The 15,382-nt window shown below is 52.5% G+C and overlaps 4 protein-coding genes across 4 annotated transcripts; 1 reads left to right on the forward strand and 3 right to left on the reverse strand.

Moving 5' to 3' along the window:
- Positions 1 to 390: 390 nt before the first annotated feature.
- Positions 391 to 1,557, reverse strand: LY79DRAFT_193558 (uncharacterized protein). The gene is made up of 2 exons (XM_060551409.1): positions 766 to 1,557; positions 391 to 702 (listed from the first exon to the last, which is right to left on the reverse strand). The coding sequence occupies exons 1-2, from the start codon at positions 1,261 to 1,263 to the stop codon at positions 631 to 633; spliced, it is 570 nt and encodes a 189-aa protein (XP_060414338.1). The 5' UTR covers positions 1,264 to 1,557; the 3' UTR covers positions 391 to 630.
- Positions 1,558 to 2,018: 461 nt separating this feature from the next.
- On the reverse strand, positions 2,019 to 8,359 carry LY79DRAFT_515258 (helicase sen1; the record flags this gene model as incomplete). The annotated part of the gene is made up of 3 exons (XM_060554693.1): positions 2,019 to 4,173; positions 4,225 to 7,935; positions 8,001 to 8,359. The coding sequence occupies 3 exons, from the start codon at positions 8,357 to 8,359 to the stop codon at positions 2,019 to 2,021; spliced, it is 6,225 nt and encodes a 2,074-aa protein (XP_060414339.1).
- Positions 8,360 to 9,882: 1,523 nt separating this feature from the next.
- On the reverse strand, positions 9,883 to 11,307 carry LY79DRAFT_669595 (HhH-GPD superfamily base excision DNA repair protein; the record flags this gene model as incomplete). Its single annotated transcript, XM_060563665.1, has 1 exon — positions 9,883 to 11,307. The coding sequence occupies one exon, from the start codon at positions 11,305 to 11,307 to the stop codon at positions 9,883 to 9,885; it is 1,425 nt and encodes a 474-aa protein (XP_060414340.1).
- A 1,643-nt stretch (positions 11,308 to 12,950) lies between these two features.
- Positions 12,951 to 15,200, forward strand: LY79DRAFT_590114 (C-5 cytosine-specific DNA methylase; the record flags this gene model as incomplete). Its single annotated transcript, XM_060561109.1, has 1 exon — positions 12,951 to 15,200. The coding sequence occupies one exon, from the start codon at positions 12,951 to 12,953 to the stop codon at positions 15,198 to 15,200; it is 2,250 nt and encodes a 749-aa protein (XP_060414341.1).
- Between the last annotated feature and the right edge of the window lie 182 nt (positions 15,201 to 15,382).

Below are 15,382 nucleotides of genomic sequence, written 5' to 3' on the forward strand. Positions count from 1 at the left end.
GATTCTCCTGTCTCTTGTCTTCGTTGTGGGCGTCGCCAATCCATCCCGCTTCCATTTCCCTTCCCCCGAGGCTTTGCCGCAACGGCGAGACCCTGACGTCTTGTCTTGTCCTCAAGTCTCGAAATCCCGTCCTCGTCATCGTCAAAGACATGCCGCCGAGCTCGCCATGTGGTTTCCCGTTGCCGACCACGTTTCCCCTCCTTTCTTTGTTTCGTCCGGTTGGTCCATTTGCTTTCTTCTTCCCACACACCGCACAAGGTGTTCTTCTGTCGCCAAGCGCGACCCTACGTACACTAGTAGTGAACACAGGCAATAGAAGCCACTCCGGTCCCCGTGCGTAACATTGGCTGCTACTCTACTCGGACACACACATAATACGACCGACGACTTACGCCATAGCCATCAAGCGTCCGGCACCACCAAGAGCTCCTCTACTAACCATATATCTAGCCGTTCCATCCTCCATGGCCCGAACCTGGCTGGCGCACATAAGTGTCAGCCGCCTGTAGTCAATTCCTCCACCACCCGCGCCCGCGCACGACCTGAGTGGTGCGGTTCTGGCAAGCCTTCCCGCCATGGTAGCAAAACCGCCGCCGCCGTAGCCCGAGACTTGCAAAACAACGCTGCCCATTAGCCCCTCGTCTCACCAGCCATCCCGTTCATACGGGGAATACGCATAAGTAAATTTTTGGGCGTCTCTGGCTTCGGTGCACCAAGCCTAAGTGTAAGCGTACAACAGCTAGTTGTAGAAAAAGACCGTCACACCTTTGCCTGCCACTCGTCCTGCCGCACCCTTCCCTCAATCTCTTTCCAGTGGTCAATGACAAGCCACGCAACGCGATTCGTGACGGAACGTGAGCCCCAAAGCGCGTCGCGCTCTCTGCATGTCTCGGATTTCCGGCCGGAACCCGTGCTCCCTCTCCTCGGCCATGATTGAGGCCAAGGGATTGACAACGATAGTCGGCGAGGAGCTTCTCCTACGCTCCCGGACGCTGCTCGGAAGCTCGTATTATACGACCTAATATGTAAGAAGGACAGACAAAAAGGGCGGGGGAGGAGAGAGAGAGAGAGAATGTGTGCCTGTGTGCCTGTGCCTGTGTCTGGGCTAGCCAGACTCGTCATGATCGGTGGTGACTTTCCGCTTTCCCCCCTCGCGCATCGTCGTGGCATTGCATGATCTATCTTCATCGTCCCCCTTTTTTGGAAACCATGACGCACATCCTCTCCAACGTTATAAGCTTTGGGCCTCAAGAAGCCCAGCATCCATCGTCATCTCATCGGGCAGCCCAGGGCCGCTCTCGTACTACTCAGGAAGGGCGAGACATTATCCCCAGCCCCTGCATAACGCAAGTCGCGCCTCTCATCGTCTACATTGTTCGGTCTCACCCTTTCACCACCATGCAGTGCCATGCTACCGCTGCCTTAATCACCCCGTCCTAGCGTTCACACAGCCGCGCAGAGAATCCCATATTCATGCCATGCTGCGGCGATCTACGTCGGCTGCATCTCAGGGCTAGTCCCATGCAGGAAACCAATTTTCCCCTCTCCCACCGTTGCTAGTTCCCCGGCCCCTAGATGCGTCCTGCCTATTGCCTGCGCCGATGCCATCCACGGCTAGACCAAACTCGAGAAGGCAACAACGTCCTTCCGCCCTTTTGCAAGAAGAAAAAACAAACGAAAAAAAAGAGAGAGAGAGATAGGCTGGGTGCTACGCCCTTTGCCTAACTGGACCTGTAACGCCAGGGGCTCGAATGTCCCCTCAGTGATGCAACAGCCTTTGCCCAAGCCCGGTCCTATATCGAGTCTAATCTACAAAATCAATCAACCGTCGTGTTGGAGTTGGCTGGCCCCCTTAGCGTCTGGGAGGCTTTCGCTGAATGAAGGGATCCGCCTTGGGCTTCTTCCTGTGGATGACGGGGCCGTTTTGCCCATTTTGCCCCGGAGCCGGAGGCTAGCAGCAAGTACGTTAGCAGTGTCCCAAAAAGCTCCAAAATCTGGCAATCTTATATCCACTTACTCTAGAGGGTATGTTGCGGTTTTGCGGCAGAGTAGAGCTTGATGGCAACGTCCTCGAAGTCGATGTCGTCTCCATCGCCGGCGGTCGTGCAGCTGGTGTCAGACCGAGGGCTACCATGGCAGACGGGTCCTTCGCCTTCTTCGGCTCCTTCGGCGCGTTGCCCATTGATCTGGGTCCCGTTGGTGGCGGTCTGATGGAAGGTCGGTTCTGCTCGGTCGCCATCTGTAGTTGTCGTGTTAGGCACAAGGGTGGAAACCTTTTTGGTTGCATCTTTGCTTGATTCGTCTTTACATACCCGCTTAGAGCCACGTTGCATATCGTTGGCATCGGACGCTCTCTTCTTGGACTCCTGCTTTGGTGTCGATGACTGGATGACGGGGGGTCGGTCAGAGCTACGGGCGACGGCAGGCTGCAGTTCGCCTCTCTCGTTGAGCTGCTCGATGCGACTGTTGCCCTCCCAACCCGGGCGGCGCTCTGCGTTTATGTGGTTCGTCGGTGGCGGCTGAGGATGCTGGATTGCTTTTCGTGGCAGCGCCGTCGGCGCATCTGTCATGTCAATTTCTTGAGCTTGTGATTGCTCCGGCTTCTCAATGCCAAAGTCGCCCTGCGGCGTAGGTAGCGGCGGCAGTGACTTCATAGCGATGGGCTTCCGCAGCATCGACATGATATCCCCCTTCGTGTAGAGAGATCTCTGCTTCGCGTTATCGATGAGCTTGTTCCAGAACTCACCCTGTACCAATGCTCTTGAATCTCCCAGAATCCACAGAGACGACTTGGCACGGGTCAGACCAACGTTCATACGTCTGATGTCCTTGACAAAACCAATACCGCCGGTAGGATCAGCTCGAACGCAAGAAAAGATGATGATCTCACACTCACGGCCCTGAAAAGCGTCCGTTGTGTTGAACTCAATGTCATCAGTAATGGTCTCTCCAAAATGACGCGAAAACTGCCACTTGAGCTCTTGCAGTTGGGCCTTGTATGGGGTGATGATGCCGATCTTGCCCCGAATATCGTAGATTCGTCCAAAGTCTGCCTTGAACCGTTCGTAGAGCTGCATAGCAACCTTCAACTCCGCGTGGTTCACCAACGAACGGCCCTTGCTGCCCTTCGACTGGGTACCCTCGACATCGAAGAATCGGTACGGGCCAAGGAGGGCGCTAGCATGCCAGGGCTGACAGCGCAGTGCGCTCATGTCCTCGCCATCAACAAGCTTGCCCTCGTAGAATTCCATGCTGGGGAACAGACTGATCTCGGGGTGCATACGGTATTGACGATCGAGAAGGTGGACGTAGTCGGGATGGTTCTGCTGCATGCGGACGAACAAACTCTGATCGTAACCAAATCTGGCAGCAGACTGAGAAAGCACCGTCGGGGGCAACTGCTTCGGGTCTCCAACAAGGATGCACTTGGTGCAGCCGTACTTCAAAGGGATCAAAGCACTGAGCTCCACACATTGCGCAGCCTCATCGATGATGACAGTCTCGAACTCAACATTGAGGTTCTTGAACATCTCGTGGCCACTACCACTGAGCGTGGCGCAGAGGACTTGCGCTCCGTCAAGGATCTCCTGCTGGATCTGTCGTCGGCGAATCTCGGCCTCACGACTTGCAGTGTTGCCGCTTGCCTTATCCTCGTCAATCTTGGCGCCAATGTTGATCTGGGCACGCTTCAACTGATCAAAGGACCGCTGCAAAGCCTGCGATAGGCTTCGGTCGCCAGCCGCGCGGGCTTCGTCCAGTTTGGGTCGAATCTCTGCCAATTCATCCCGGATCTTGGCGGCATCGTTGTGCATCTTGTCTCGTTCCTCCTTTGCCTTGCTCTGCGTGGTGTCGCCTTGAAGCTTCTGTTTGACGAGTTCATCGAGGGTGACATCTCGGACGGCGGCATTGATGGCATCGCTTCTACCCAAACGAAGAACGTTGATCTTGTGGAAAGACCCGTTCATCGTCTTTACACCCTGTTTCAGGCGCAAGACAAGCTCGTCCACAGCGGCGTTACTGGGAGCGCAGACCAGAAGCTTCTTCGGCATGGCGTTCTGGCCTGCCTGGCCCACAAGTTTAGGCTTGATGGCTGTTCCCGGAGGTTGAATGTTACCCGTGAGCAGCGAGCCAACCATAGCTATAATGGTCTTCGTTTTGCCCGTACCAGGAGGACTACAATGTGTTAGCACTGAAAATAGGAAGGGGATGTCTGTTTATTCTTACCCTTGAATCAAGGTAAAGCCATCATTGTCTCTGGCACCAAGAATCGCCTTGGCTTGACCAGGATTCAACTGGTAATTCTGCATGACGCCATTGACAGCCTCCTCGCCGTATTTCAAGATAGGTGAAGGTTCGGCTTTGAGGACTTCAAGCATGAGGTCGTAGTACTGCAAACTCTCCAGAGCCGCGTACTCTCGTTCAATGGTCGTCATGTTAGTGATCTTTACGGCTTGTAGTTCAGAGCCAACACCCAGGACATTGGTAGCAAGCAGGGGATTATTCTTGCTGTTCAGGCGGTATGTCACTTCCAGCCTTTCTTTCTTGTAGGTGGTTTTCCAGATTCGCGCCAAAGCATGGGCTTCAGAGCTGTCCGTGAGCGGGCTATTTCCTTTGGACACGAGAACGATGTCACCCTCTGACAGCATTCTCTCTTTATTCTCAGCGCTGGGAATGCTGGCAGTCACTTCAAGGAATTTATCAACGTTCATACGAGAGGCAATCTTGAGGCCATAGGGTTTGGATGTTGTCTCATCCTTGGCAGTCACGAAAGATCTCCATGCTTCGGATATCAAGAGGCCCAAGAAGGTCTGCTTGTACTCCCCGGGGTGGGCGTACGTGCTTGCAACCCGTGTAATGGCCAAGGAGGCTGAGGTCGATGGTGGGTCATTGCCCTCATGGAAGATGTCCCATTCCAAGATGGCCTGGTGGAGCTGGTCCATCGGCGGGATCAAACGAGCACGCATGTCTTTGGCCGAGCGTTGTACCTTTACCTTCTTGACTGGGCCACGGGTCTTCTCGAGCAGCGCTCGTTCACGACGCCTTCTGGCTTCGTCAACGGCCTTCTGACCCTGCTGGCCCTTGTTGATAAGGTTGTCGAGATCCTCATCCTCAGAGTCATCCTCTTCTTCCTCGTCACTGTCGACCAAAATTTGACTCTTCTGCGGTGCGAGATCTTTCCCGACGACACCACTGAGGCCCTTTAGCCCTGAACCCTCGCCGACGTTGGCAGCATCTCTGAGAGCCTGTGCTTTCTTGACCATATCGGCATCTCTCTTGGCACGTTCCAACTTTGCCTTCTTTCGCGACTCGATGAGCGCGTTTTTCGAGGCTTGCGAAACTACGGGCTCAAGTCTAGGCTTCGGTGGCGGCAGTTTGGACACGCTTGAGAGGGGGGACGCCTTCTGCCGAGAAGCCATCTGCTCCAGAATCGAGCGTTTCTTATCGACAGAGCTGCTGAGCTCGAGAACATCGTCCTTGTTCGTTCGGCTGGTTTGGGAAGTGGGAGTTAAGGAGCCGGATTTGGACCAAGCGTCGATGAGGCTTTGCTTCTTTGGCTTCTCAGTTTTGGGGGCTGGCTGGATTTGGATGATTTCCACATCATCGTCTTCGCCAAGGGCTTTGAGAAGTTCCGCTCGCTGCTGATCGCTCAAGTTGGTGCTGATAGGGTACTTGCCGGTGGCCGGTGACTTGACGCAAGAATCTTGGACAAAGGCCTTCGGTTCATCAGGTATGTCGAGTTGATTCTCGCGAAGTCTTAAGAGTAGTTTGGCGACGACCTTAACGGTGACTTCTACTAGATAAAGGTCTCTCAGCCGAAGCATCCTAACAATGCCAGTAAGATGGCGCTGAGGGTCTCTCAGAAGCTGCTGCATCTTGGACAGATCTTGCGGCTGTGCCTGCACGTTGGTGGCCTGCAGTGCCGAGGCAAAAAGGCCATCCTGAGCCAGCATGCCGTCGGCCAGCTCAATGACATCTCGACAGAAGTCTTGCATTACGTTGATTTCTGCCTGGTGAGACCAAGTGGCTGTGCATTGAAAAGCAACCTCGATGTATTTCCAGTGAGCAACCCACCAACCAGTGACGGCGATCTGTTCGCTATTTTCCAACGTCTTGGATCTGAGGATTCCCGATGACAGGTCGCTGAGGCTCTTGAGTACATCTTTGGCGGTGTTGATAATATGCCGTGCTGGACCCCATGCCACACTGGATGGTTCCATGATCCTCCGTGTTGCGAAAATCATGGAAGACAGGGTGATGCTAAGGTGTCGGTCAAGCAACGCTGTGATGGCGTCCGACTTGACAGGTTGTTCGGTGATGGACTTGATGAGCTCAGCACTCGCGCTACTAATTTCGTCCTCGCCGTGTACAGTGAAAGCAATGATGGGACGAATGCTCTGGCCCACGAGACACAGCTCATTGAGTTGCGGTGATGTGAACTCGCACATGCGTTGTAGTACTCGCCCAAGTGCCTCTGCAACCTTGATGAAGTGGTTGTTGAAGCTCTTCTTCGCCGGGGTGAGGTTGTCCGGCTCCTTACGTGGACCACGAAACCTCTCGACGTTGATTAGAGGGGTCATGGCCATGAGCATTGTCTTAGCTAGCAGGAGCTTCCCGGCGAAGAGGTTTTCCAGAAACCCGTCCCACAAGTCTGCTGATCTGCGGGTGACCGCCGTCTGGATAACCGCGTTTTCGTTCTTACGGAGTTCGAGATGCTCTTCGGAGGTCGCCCTAGAATCCAGGCTCATGGCAGCGCTGATGACCCTCATGGCTGCTTTGGGCACGCCCAGGGCGTGCTGCTCTTTGCTCTTGGTATCCGCAGCATCATTGATGACATCCTTGTGCTTCAAGGTGACGTTGAGAATTGAGTTGATGTAAACAGATGTGGTACTCGAAACGGTATTGACTGACGGATCCAGAAACGACCTCAACACATGGTCTAAGGCATCTAAGCCAGCACGGATGCATGCAGCTCTGCCCTGCTCCCCGATGCTTGCATCATGAACGATTTGTTCGAAAAGCAAATGGAGCAGCTGCTCGCAGGCGTCGCTCTTTTGCTGGCGCTTGAGAGACTGGATCCACGTGTTGATCCACGAAGTCGTGATTGACTCAACCGAGTCGTTGCTGCCGCTGCCGTCGTCGTAGGGTATGGCGAACGTCAGTGATTGGGCGAGCAGTTGTTTGAAGAGCCGCTGAGAAAGGAGTTGCTCGACAACAACAAACGGCCGCGCGTCACCTATCGTGTCCCAGAAAGCCTGAGGAGACGTCTCCAAGAGGACGGTCAAAGCTTGAATGATGAGCAAAAGGATTGCTTCGGACTCGCATTGCATATGAACGAAAAGCAGATCGTAGAGGCTTGGTTTGACTTCCATACTTCGAAGACCATGCAGCAAGAGCTTGTCATCCATGGTCTTGATGATCCAGTTAACGGCTTTCCAAAACCGCTCGATTTCCGGAATGTCTGTGGGGTTCCTGGGGTTACGTTGAGCGACTGACTGAATCGCCTCCACCAGGTTATCATGAACGGCCCAGTTGAATTGCGCCTCGGTCAGCGACCTCTGTCGCAGGCGTTCCCACGACTTCTCGGCAAACTGGAGCCTTGTCTTGTCCTCCCCGAATAGGAACTGGGTCATGGCAGGGAGTAGAATGTTTTCGCCCAGCTTCAAAGGCTTCTTGCCCGAAAGGCGGACGAAAACAAACTGAAAGAGGTTCCGTTTCTCGGGCAAACTGAGGTATGCCATACAGCAGAGGGCCTCGTAGACAGTGAGAAGCACTGCGCCCTGGTCCTCACCAAGGTCAGCTCTTTGAAAGACGCGACCCTGGCCTTCGACCTTCCCGATGATGTCCTTGGCCCATTGGAGACCCTTATCAATTCGGTCAAAGTCAAATCGGTGGAGACAGTTTTCGATTCCGGCAACAGCCTCTTCTGGCCATTTCCTGCGGTCCAGTTAGCACCGATGGTGATTGCTGGCTGTATCGTTCAGAGCGGAATGAGAGCTTACTCGGAAAAGATCTGGATATACTTCTTCCGGTGCATGTGCCAGTTCAGAACGCATTTGTCGCAGTTATGGAGGTTGATGGCCATGCGCGCACCCCATTGCTCAAGCCAAACACCAGCCTTGTCCTTGCCGTACGCGAGCAGGAGACTAGTCCAGTAGGCAATGTCGAGCCGTTCCTTCCATTTTTCCACCCTCTCCTTCTTCTCAAGGGCTGTGATGCTTTCGCCGGCAGTGTTCAAGTCATCGTAATCCTCGAAGTCATCTTCGTCTACCTTGGGGCAGAGAAGGTGGAGGTCCGGAGGAATGTGGGTGAACTTGCGATAGCTCTCTTCGAGGATATCCTCGACTGGTTGTGACGACATTTTACTGCAGTGAACAAACCCGTCGAGGCATATCGTGAGAAATCAAGAGGCCACAAAGACGAAGAGTCGATTCGACGAGGCTGCGATGCGGAGGTCGAAATGCGAGGTGAGATAAGGAGCTTCGGCAATGTGGGGTTGGCAGGAAATATTCGCCGAGGACGACGGGGGCGAACACGAAAGACGGGGATCGCTAGCTGCAAGCTAAGTGCAGCTAGAAGAACGAAAGAACTGGTGCAGTCGAATGTATCTGTGTTGAGAAGACACACAGTATCGTGGAAAGAACGGGGAGAAGTCTCGTCGTGGAATCGAGTTGAGTCGATTGCCGATTCTCGTGGAGCCTAGTGTCTGTCGGTCGCTGCAGCAGGGCGACGTTTGTGAGGGTAACGAAGACAAACGAGCCTCGCCAGCCAAGGAAGCAATTAGGAAATCGAAAGGCCCTCAATCGAAAAGAAGGCGAGGTTGGCGTGGAAAGGGCGGCGTGGGAGGAGGAAAAGAAAACCCACGAAGTTTTTGGGTGTTTGGATGCTGGCAGAAAGGCAAGAGTGGGCTGCAAAAAGTGTAGTGACACGCTCCGGCTCGGCTAGGACGCGGTCAGGCGTCCAAAAATCCATTAAAGCATCCAACCGTGTCGACAGGGGTAAGTGTGCGTGTGAATGGAGCCGTCGCTCATCTGAGTGAGTCTCGAGTCTTGCAGGCTACAGAAGTACTTCTGGCGGTGCAGAGCCGGGCAATCCAGCAATCTGGTATCCGTACCTAGGACAGGTATTGCAAAGGCTTGGGCTGTCTGTGCACGGGCCATGCCTTAAATCCCACTGCAGCTTCACACGAAATCTTTGGACACGACTCTTGACTCTTGGCCAACAGAACACTCACAGCATTGATCAAAGCCAGCCCAAGATGCCAAACACAAAATTGACAAAGTCAAAGACAGTCAATATATAACTCACTTCTTTCTGTAGACTGCTAGCATTAATCCCTTTTTACTCTATGGCGGTTTTGAAGCAAGTCGTCTACAAACATACGCTGCCGCAACCATGAACAACTCTAGCAATACCTGCACCCACAGAAAAGCCCCAAAATAACTAACACCCTCAGCTCTTCAGTCAAATGCCAGAAAAGGCAAAGAGCGCGCCCTGTTCCCCGAATGGAGCCCGAATAGGTGGGGGGGGGTTTTTTTTTAATAAAAAAACCCCCATACACATAGCACAATGTCAGGTTATCTGTCTTGGCTAGACCTTCATGCTGGCTGACCTTGTCGCAAAGATGTTGTGTATACCTTGTGTCCGCAATGTTGGGTGATGGTAAGGTAACTACCGTTGTATGTCCACTCTGATGTCTTTCTGAAGCCCTGCACCTCAATTCCATTTGTCCACAACCTTTGAGCATTGTCTCGTGCTGCTGAGAGAAGTTCAGAATCTGCTTGGCCTGCTGTAGAGTTGATGAGGGGCACCTTGACACAGCGACAGCCACTCTCCTCTTCAATGTTAGTTATTGACAGAGATGTCTCTTATTTGACAGCAGCATCAATCAGACTGGACAAGGCCCTCACGAGTCTCATGCGCGTTGGAACCATTATTCTCAATGCCGACAACATTTGCTGCCTTTGACTTACTCTCCTTTTTGCTGTAGCGATCCAGTAAATGCTCAAGTGGACAAACTACCTTGTCCCACTCTGTAGTTCCCTTTGAAGTGTTGCCTTTGCAACGATGACATCCACTACCGTGCTCAATGAACAGCTGATGGAGGCCGTACTTGAGATGGCCCGGAACTCGTAGGTCGCAATGCATGTAGACGTAATTCTCATTTTCTGTGCCAGGAACCCAGTACAGCCACTTGCACATGCGGTAAACGTGGGTGTCCACCGCAAAGCTGGGAATCTGCAGGCAGAAGAGAAGAAGGCAAGCTGCCGTCTTGACCCCAATATGGGGGTATTTGATGAGTGCCATCATGGCGTCGTCTGCTGGCATGGCGCGAATGTGGTCTAGAGTGAGGATTCCAGCTTCAATCTTTTTTAGTTGGTGCTCCTTTTGGCCCGCGGTCATTTCAGCTGCGCCTGGCACATTGGCAACCTTTCCTGTCTCCTTTTCATTCATATACGCAGATCTTCTGACTTGATTCTCCGTGTAAACCATGTCGAGGCATCCTTTTATGCCTTCGTATTTCTTGTTTTGCAGCCCACCCTTGTGGAGGGTCTGTATGACATATTCAGGGGGTGCCAGGCGTACTGCATTCCAGTTGATGCTGGCAGCGCCGATTCCTTGAGGGTCAAGTTGGCCGAATCTCGCGATGATTCTTTCCACGACCATGTTGGCACTGTCCCGCGTTACTGATTGACTTATGAGGGTTCTCATCATGGCGTCCACCAAATCAGGTACCTCTCCACATCCAGCAACGGTAGTAGAAGGTGGTTGGATCTTTGCCGGAGGGGTGAAGCTGAGTGGCGCATATTTCTTGGGCTGCGTGGCTGTTTCCTCTCTGGCTTTCTGTTTTTCTTCATATTCCTCTACCAAAATGTCATAAACGGCTTGGCATTCCTCTGGAGTGGGCCTGGACCAGTCAGGGAATGGAGTTGATCCGGGCATCAAGCGGTACTTGTTGTCGGGTGTTTCCTTGGGCAAGCCCCGGGGCCTTGCTGCCTTCTTGAGCTCCTCTAGTGTCATCTTCTTTATGCCTGCGGCGGTGGTATTGAAGCTGGAAGAAAGCTTGCGGTCATCATCATTGAGGGTTGCTGACTGTTGAACGGCTCCAAGACCGTGAGGGAGAACTATAGTATTCGGCTGTGCTGGCGAAACAGAGTAACGGGACTGCTTCTGTGCGTGCTTAGTACGATATGTCTTTTCTTGAGTCTGGTTGATGTTTGCAGGCCTCTTATTTCCTGGTTCCGTTGAGTCATCAGATAGGAGGGCTGCTCCTGCAGCCCGCTTTGCGGCGCTACGGGTTTGAGGCATTGTTTCACGGAGTGCGTAAAGCTGCCAGGGAGCAGTTAGCCAGTGCCATCTGTAAGATGTTAGGTTTCGGCTCACAGATGAATGCTCCAGATCAAGAATTCCAAGTGGTGGGAAGAAGAGAACTTTTCTGGTCCTCTGTTTGGCTGTATAGCGGCATTGCTAGCCTCCTTTCGAGTGCTTTGCGAGATTGTTTCCGTTCTGAGAGAAGCAAATGCTGTCAGGTTAACTGTTATTCTCTTATCAGAGCTATGTGTTTACTGTCCCCTGCCTTTTTCGCAGTACTCGGGTCCCTTCTAGAAACCAGTAAGGGGCTGTGGCCGGCTTGATTATTTGACTTGCACCGAACACCTGGGGTCTGGTTGCTGATCTCGTATCGAAAGTCGGCGACAAATGGTTTTTGAACAAGGAAAAGAGATCGTTATACCCCTAAAGGAATGGAAGAGCTGAGCTGTTAATGTTCTGTTGTTCTAAACTGCAGTCGCTTTGACACAGGCCTGGGGGCGTTAATCACGGTTATGGGGAAAGCGAATGAAAGGGAAGGGAAGGACAACAATTGGTAAGTTCTCGGTACCTAGGTCGGCAGGTAGATATTTGAGTTTCTGTCAAAGTAAAAACGCAGTGGGCATGTCCAGGCCAGAATAATCAGATAGCATGGAAGGCACCTAGGAAACAAGGAGGTCAGCTGGGAAGGAGGGCCTGGGGCCACACATGCCGATCCTGCTTGTCACCAGCCGCCATGTATTGAATCGCCGGTAGCAAGATTCAGCATGGCACTCAAGTGCGTGTTGTTCTAGCGGAAACTTGCGAATCTTCAGGGTGCCGTATTTGAGAGTCTTTGACTACCCCTTGAATTGTCCAGCAGAGTAAGGCAAAGTTATGTGATGTCTGGGAATGTTGTTCTGGGTGTGAGGCTCTCTTTCACCTAGCATTTATGCTACATTTCCTTGTGTACTCATTCATCTTTGACCTGCTTATTGTTCACAATCACATGCAGGGTTTATTTTCAAATATCGAATTTATGAAATGGTAAAAGCAACGAGACAAATATTATCTTTACTGTTGTCAAAGTGTTGCTGCTTGGTCCGGGCAGTGTGCTTTGCACCTTTTGCTTGTCTCATTATCACCATGATGGACTCAAGACATTGCCACAAGTTGTTCTGTATTCTTGGTGGGATTTTACAAAATACGGTGACTGACCACGCAGCCTTGATAGCGCGAGAAATTGCCTAGTCATACTGTGCACCTTCCGATAACAGGTTGAAGCCTGAAGACACCACCGGAAGGAATGGGTGTTGCTCTTTCCCTTTTCCATCAACTCAATTGACTTCACTTCGTCCACAACCGCCTCTGAATAGGTAGGTTGTCAACTTCATCCCTCTTTCTTACTTCATATGAGATTCCCCCACTTACCTTCCCTGCCCAGCCACAACTCTCACTTTCAATCGAAACCTGAATTACATTCTTCCCTCATCAACTTGAGGTTTCAGCAAACAAGTTGGGTGGAAGAGGTGACTGAGAGCTTTTCTCTCATACGAACTCCTCAGACTCAATCATCTGTACTCTCCGGGCAGCCGAGTGAGTAACGCATCAACTGCCATCATCTTTTCTTCTCTAACTCTATAGGTCGGATTGATTTTCCAGTAATGGCAACCTTGAAACCTTCGGGGGAGAGTCCTCAATATGCCATTGACCTTGATTCTGAAGAACCCGCCTACTCAGTAGGAGAACAGCGTGTCATTGACATCGAGCGTCAGATCCATGCGTACCGGCTTCAGCCCAGAAACAACTCACTCTACACTGATATCAGCGGCTTCGATGAGCAAACGGAGGAAGAAATTGCCAGCGAGGAGCTTGCCAACTTCATCGACCTTACTGTAGACGACGATCCAGTCGTTACGGTTCGATCCCAAAGGCGCCACCGTGACCCTGCCCCGCGAGCTCCTCAGCGCAAGCATGAGAAGGTCAAGATTGCAGGAGGCCTCTCGATTAAGCTCAATACGCTTTACGAGCTTAGCCCTGAGCATACACAAAAGTCGGCCATTGAACACCACTTCATTCTGGTTACCGGAATATATGAGAATCTCTGGACACACGAGTATGTAGTCCAAGGCTTGCCGTTCACCAGGTCCCGGACATTGATGGCAAAACTTCCCCGAAAGCTCAACGAGATTTTTGCAATCTATGAGTTGGAGGAGGGGGATGACCGCACACCAGAGGATCAAGCATCCATCGAAGTCACAGTCTCTGCGCTTCTCAGACCCCGGTCCCTACACCTGACCAACGCGCCTTTCCCTCAACATCGGTATGATCCAAAGATTTTTGGGCATCGCGCTGCAGTCGAACAAGAGGGCCCTCTGGTCTGCCGCTGGAAGTTTCACATACATTATCGCGACTTCAGCAAGAAGAGGGATCGCAAGGCAAACCACTGGTCTCTTGAGCGTATCAGAGCTCATGAGGTCATACGGGACGAGTTCAGAGTCCCTGAGGAGGTTCTCAGAGAGGACTGGAGAGGCCAGACGATTCCAGGTGGCTCCAAAACGCCCGAGACTGGAGGATTTGCTTCCAGCCTCACTGCATCCAAACAACAATACACCGTCTTCGACTCGTTCTGTGGTGCCGGTGGATTTTCTCGCGGAGCAGAGCGCGCTGGGCTGCATGTTAAATATGCCGTCGATAACTGCAAGAAAGCTTGCGCAACCTATCGCCTCAACTTTCCGAACACTAATCTCTTTGAAAAGTCTGTCGATGAGCTTATGCTGTCTCCGAAAGATAACCAGTTGCGTACCGATATCCTGCATCTGTCACCTCCCTGTCAGACATGGTCTCCAGCGCACACCGTTCCAGGTGCCAACGACGAGGCGAACATTGCCGCTTTGTTCGCCTGCCGAAGTCTTGTTGAGAAAGTACGTCCTCGCATCTTCACCTTGGAACAGACCTTCGGCATCATGCAGCCCTGTTTCGATCCTTTCTTCTGCTCTCTCGTAGGAGGGTTCACTGAGTTTGGGTACTCGGTCACCTGGAAGATTGTTCATCTTCAAAACTGGGGCCTGCCTCAAACCCGGAAAAGACTAATCATGATTGGAGCATGCCCTGGTGAGAAATTACCCCCTTTCCCTTCGACTACTCATTCGGAGACTGGTGGAAGGGGCTTGTCGAAGTATGTTACGATCCGCCAGGCACTGGCCAAGATCAATGTCACGTCCACCTTTCACAACCCGGAAGAGGAGGTCAAGGACACACTCCCACTCGGGTCCGTCATCAGCGACCCCGACCAAATTCTCCGCAGATGCGTGACCTGTTCAGGCGGGCAAAATATGCACTGGTCTAACACAAGATCATACACGGTCCGCGAATTCGCCAGCCTCCAGGGGTTCCCCGTCTGGCACCAGTTTGCCGATGCACCGAAGTCGGCCTTGAAAAAGCAGATTGGCAACGCATTTCCAGCTTGCGTCGTGAGACTTTTGTGCGAGCACCTAAAGAACTGGCTGCTCGTGGAGGACGGTCTTGCCCCGGCGCGAGAGCTGCGAGGCAGCGTTGGTGGCCGAGAGTTGGTCTTTGTATCGGAAGGTCCATGCCGTGAGACACCTCCGCTCGCGTCGATGCCAGTCGTTAGGGACTTGGGAGGTTCTCATGAAGACGCTATCATGCTGGAGGACGACGATGATGAGATGCAGGTCGATATCAAGTATGACGAGGTTTTTGATGTCGACATGACAGACGTGCCCGACGCCCCTAACACTCCCGGTACTTTTGACGCACCGAACACGCCAAACACCCCGGACACGCCCTACACACCTCGCTCGCGGTCACGCTCAAGAACCTTATCATTCGGGGCTACATCCAGCCCTGTGCCAGCTGTTGGCAGCAAAGACTCGCCTATCGTGTTTGACTAAAGAGGCATTCGGACATGCGATTCTTGAAATGGATGCTGACGGAACCATGGATTATGAAATAAAATTTGCTCGCTTGGTTTTGTTGATACGACCGGATGATGGCTCTCGGAGGCGGTATGAAAAGCGATGGTCTGAGAGGTGGATACGTGGGTACATTGTGTTCTCTCATGCAGCTCGGGGAA

This window comes from Colletotrichum navitas, assembly GCF_030913465.1.
Source record: "Colletotrichum navitas strain CBS 125086 chromosome Unknown LY79scaffold_28, whole genome shotgun sequence".
Taxonomy (NCBI): domain Eukaryota; kingdom Fungi; phylum Ascomycota; class Sordariomycetes; order Glomerellales; family Glomerellaceae; genus Colletotrichum; species Colletotrichum navitas.

What these genes read in the sequence shown, in the direction of transcription:
- LY79DRAFT_193558 (XM_060551409.1), bottom strand. Translation starts at nt 1,263, where the DNA reads ATGCTGGGCTTCTTGAGGCCCAAAGCTTATAACGTTGGAGAGGATGTG. An exon ending in AGGACGAGTGGCAGGCAAAG is followed by an intron (nt 703 to 765) that starts GTGTGACGGTCT and finishes GGTGCACCGAAG; the next exon opens with CCAGAGACGCCCAAAAATTT.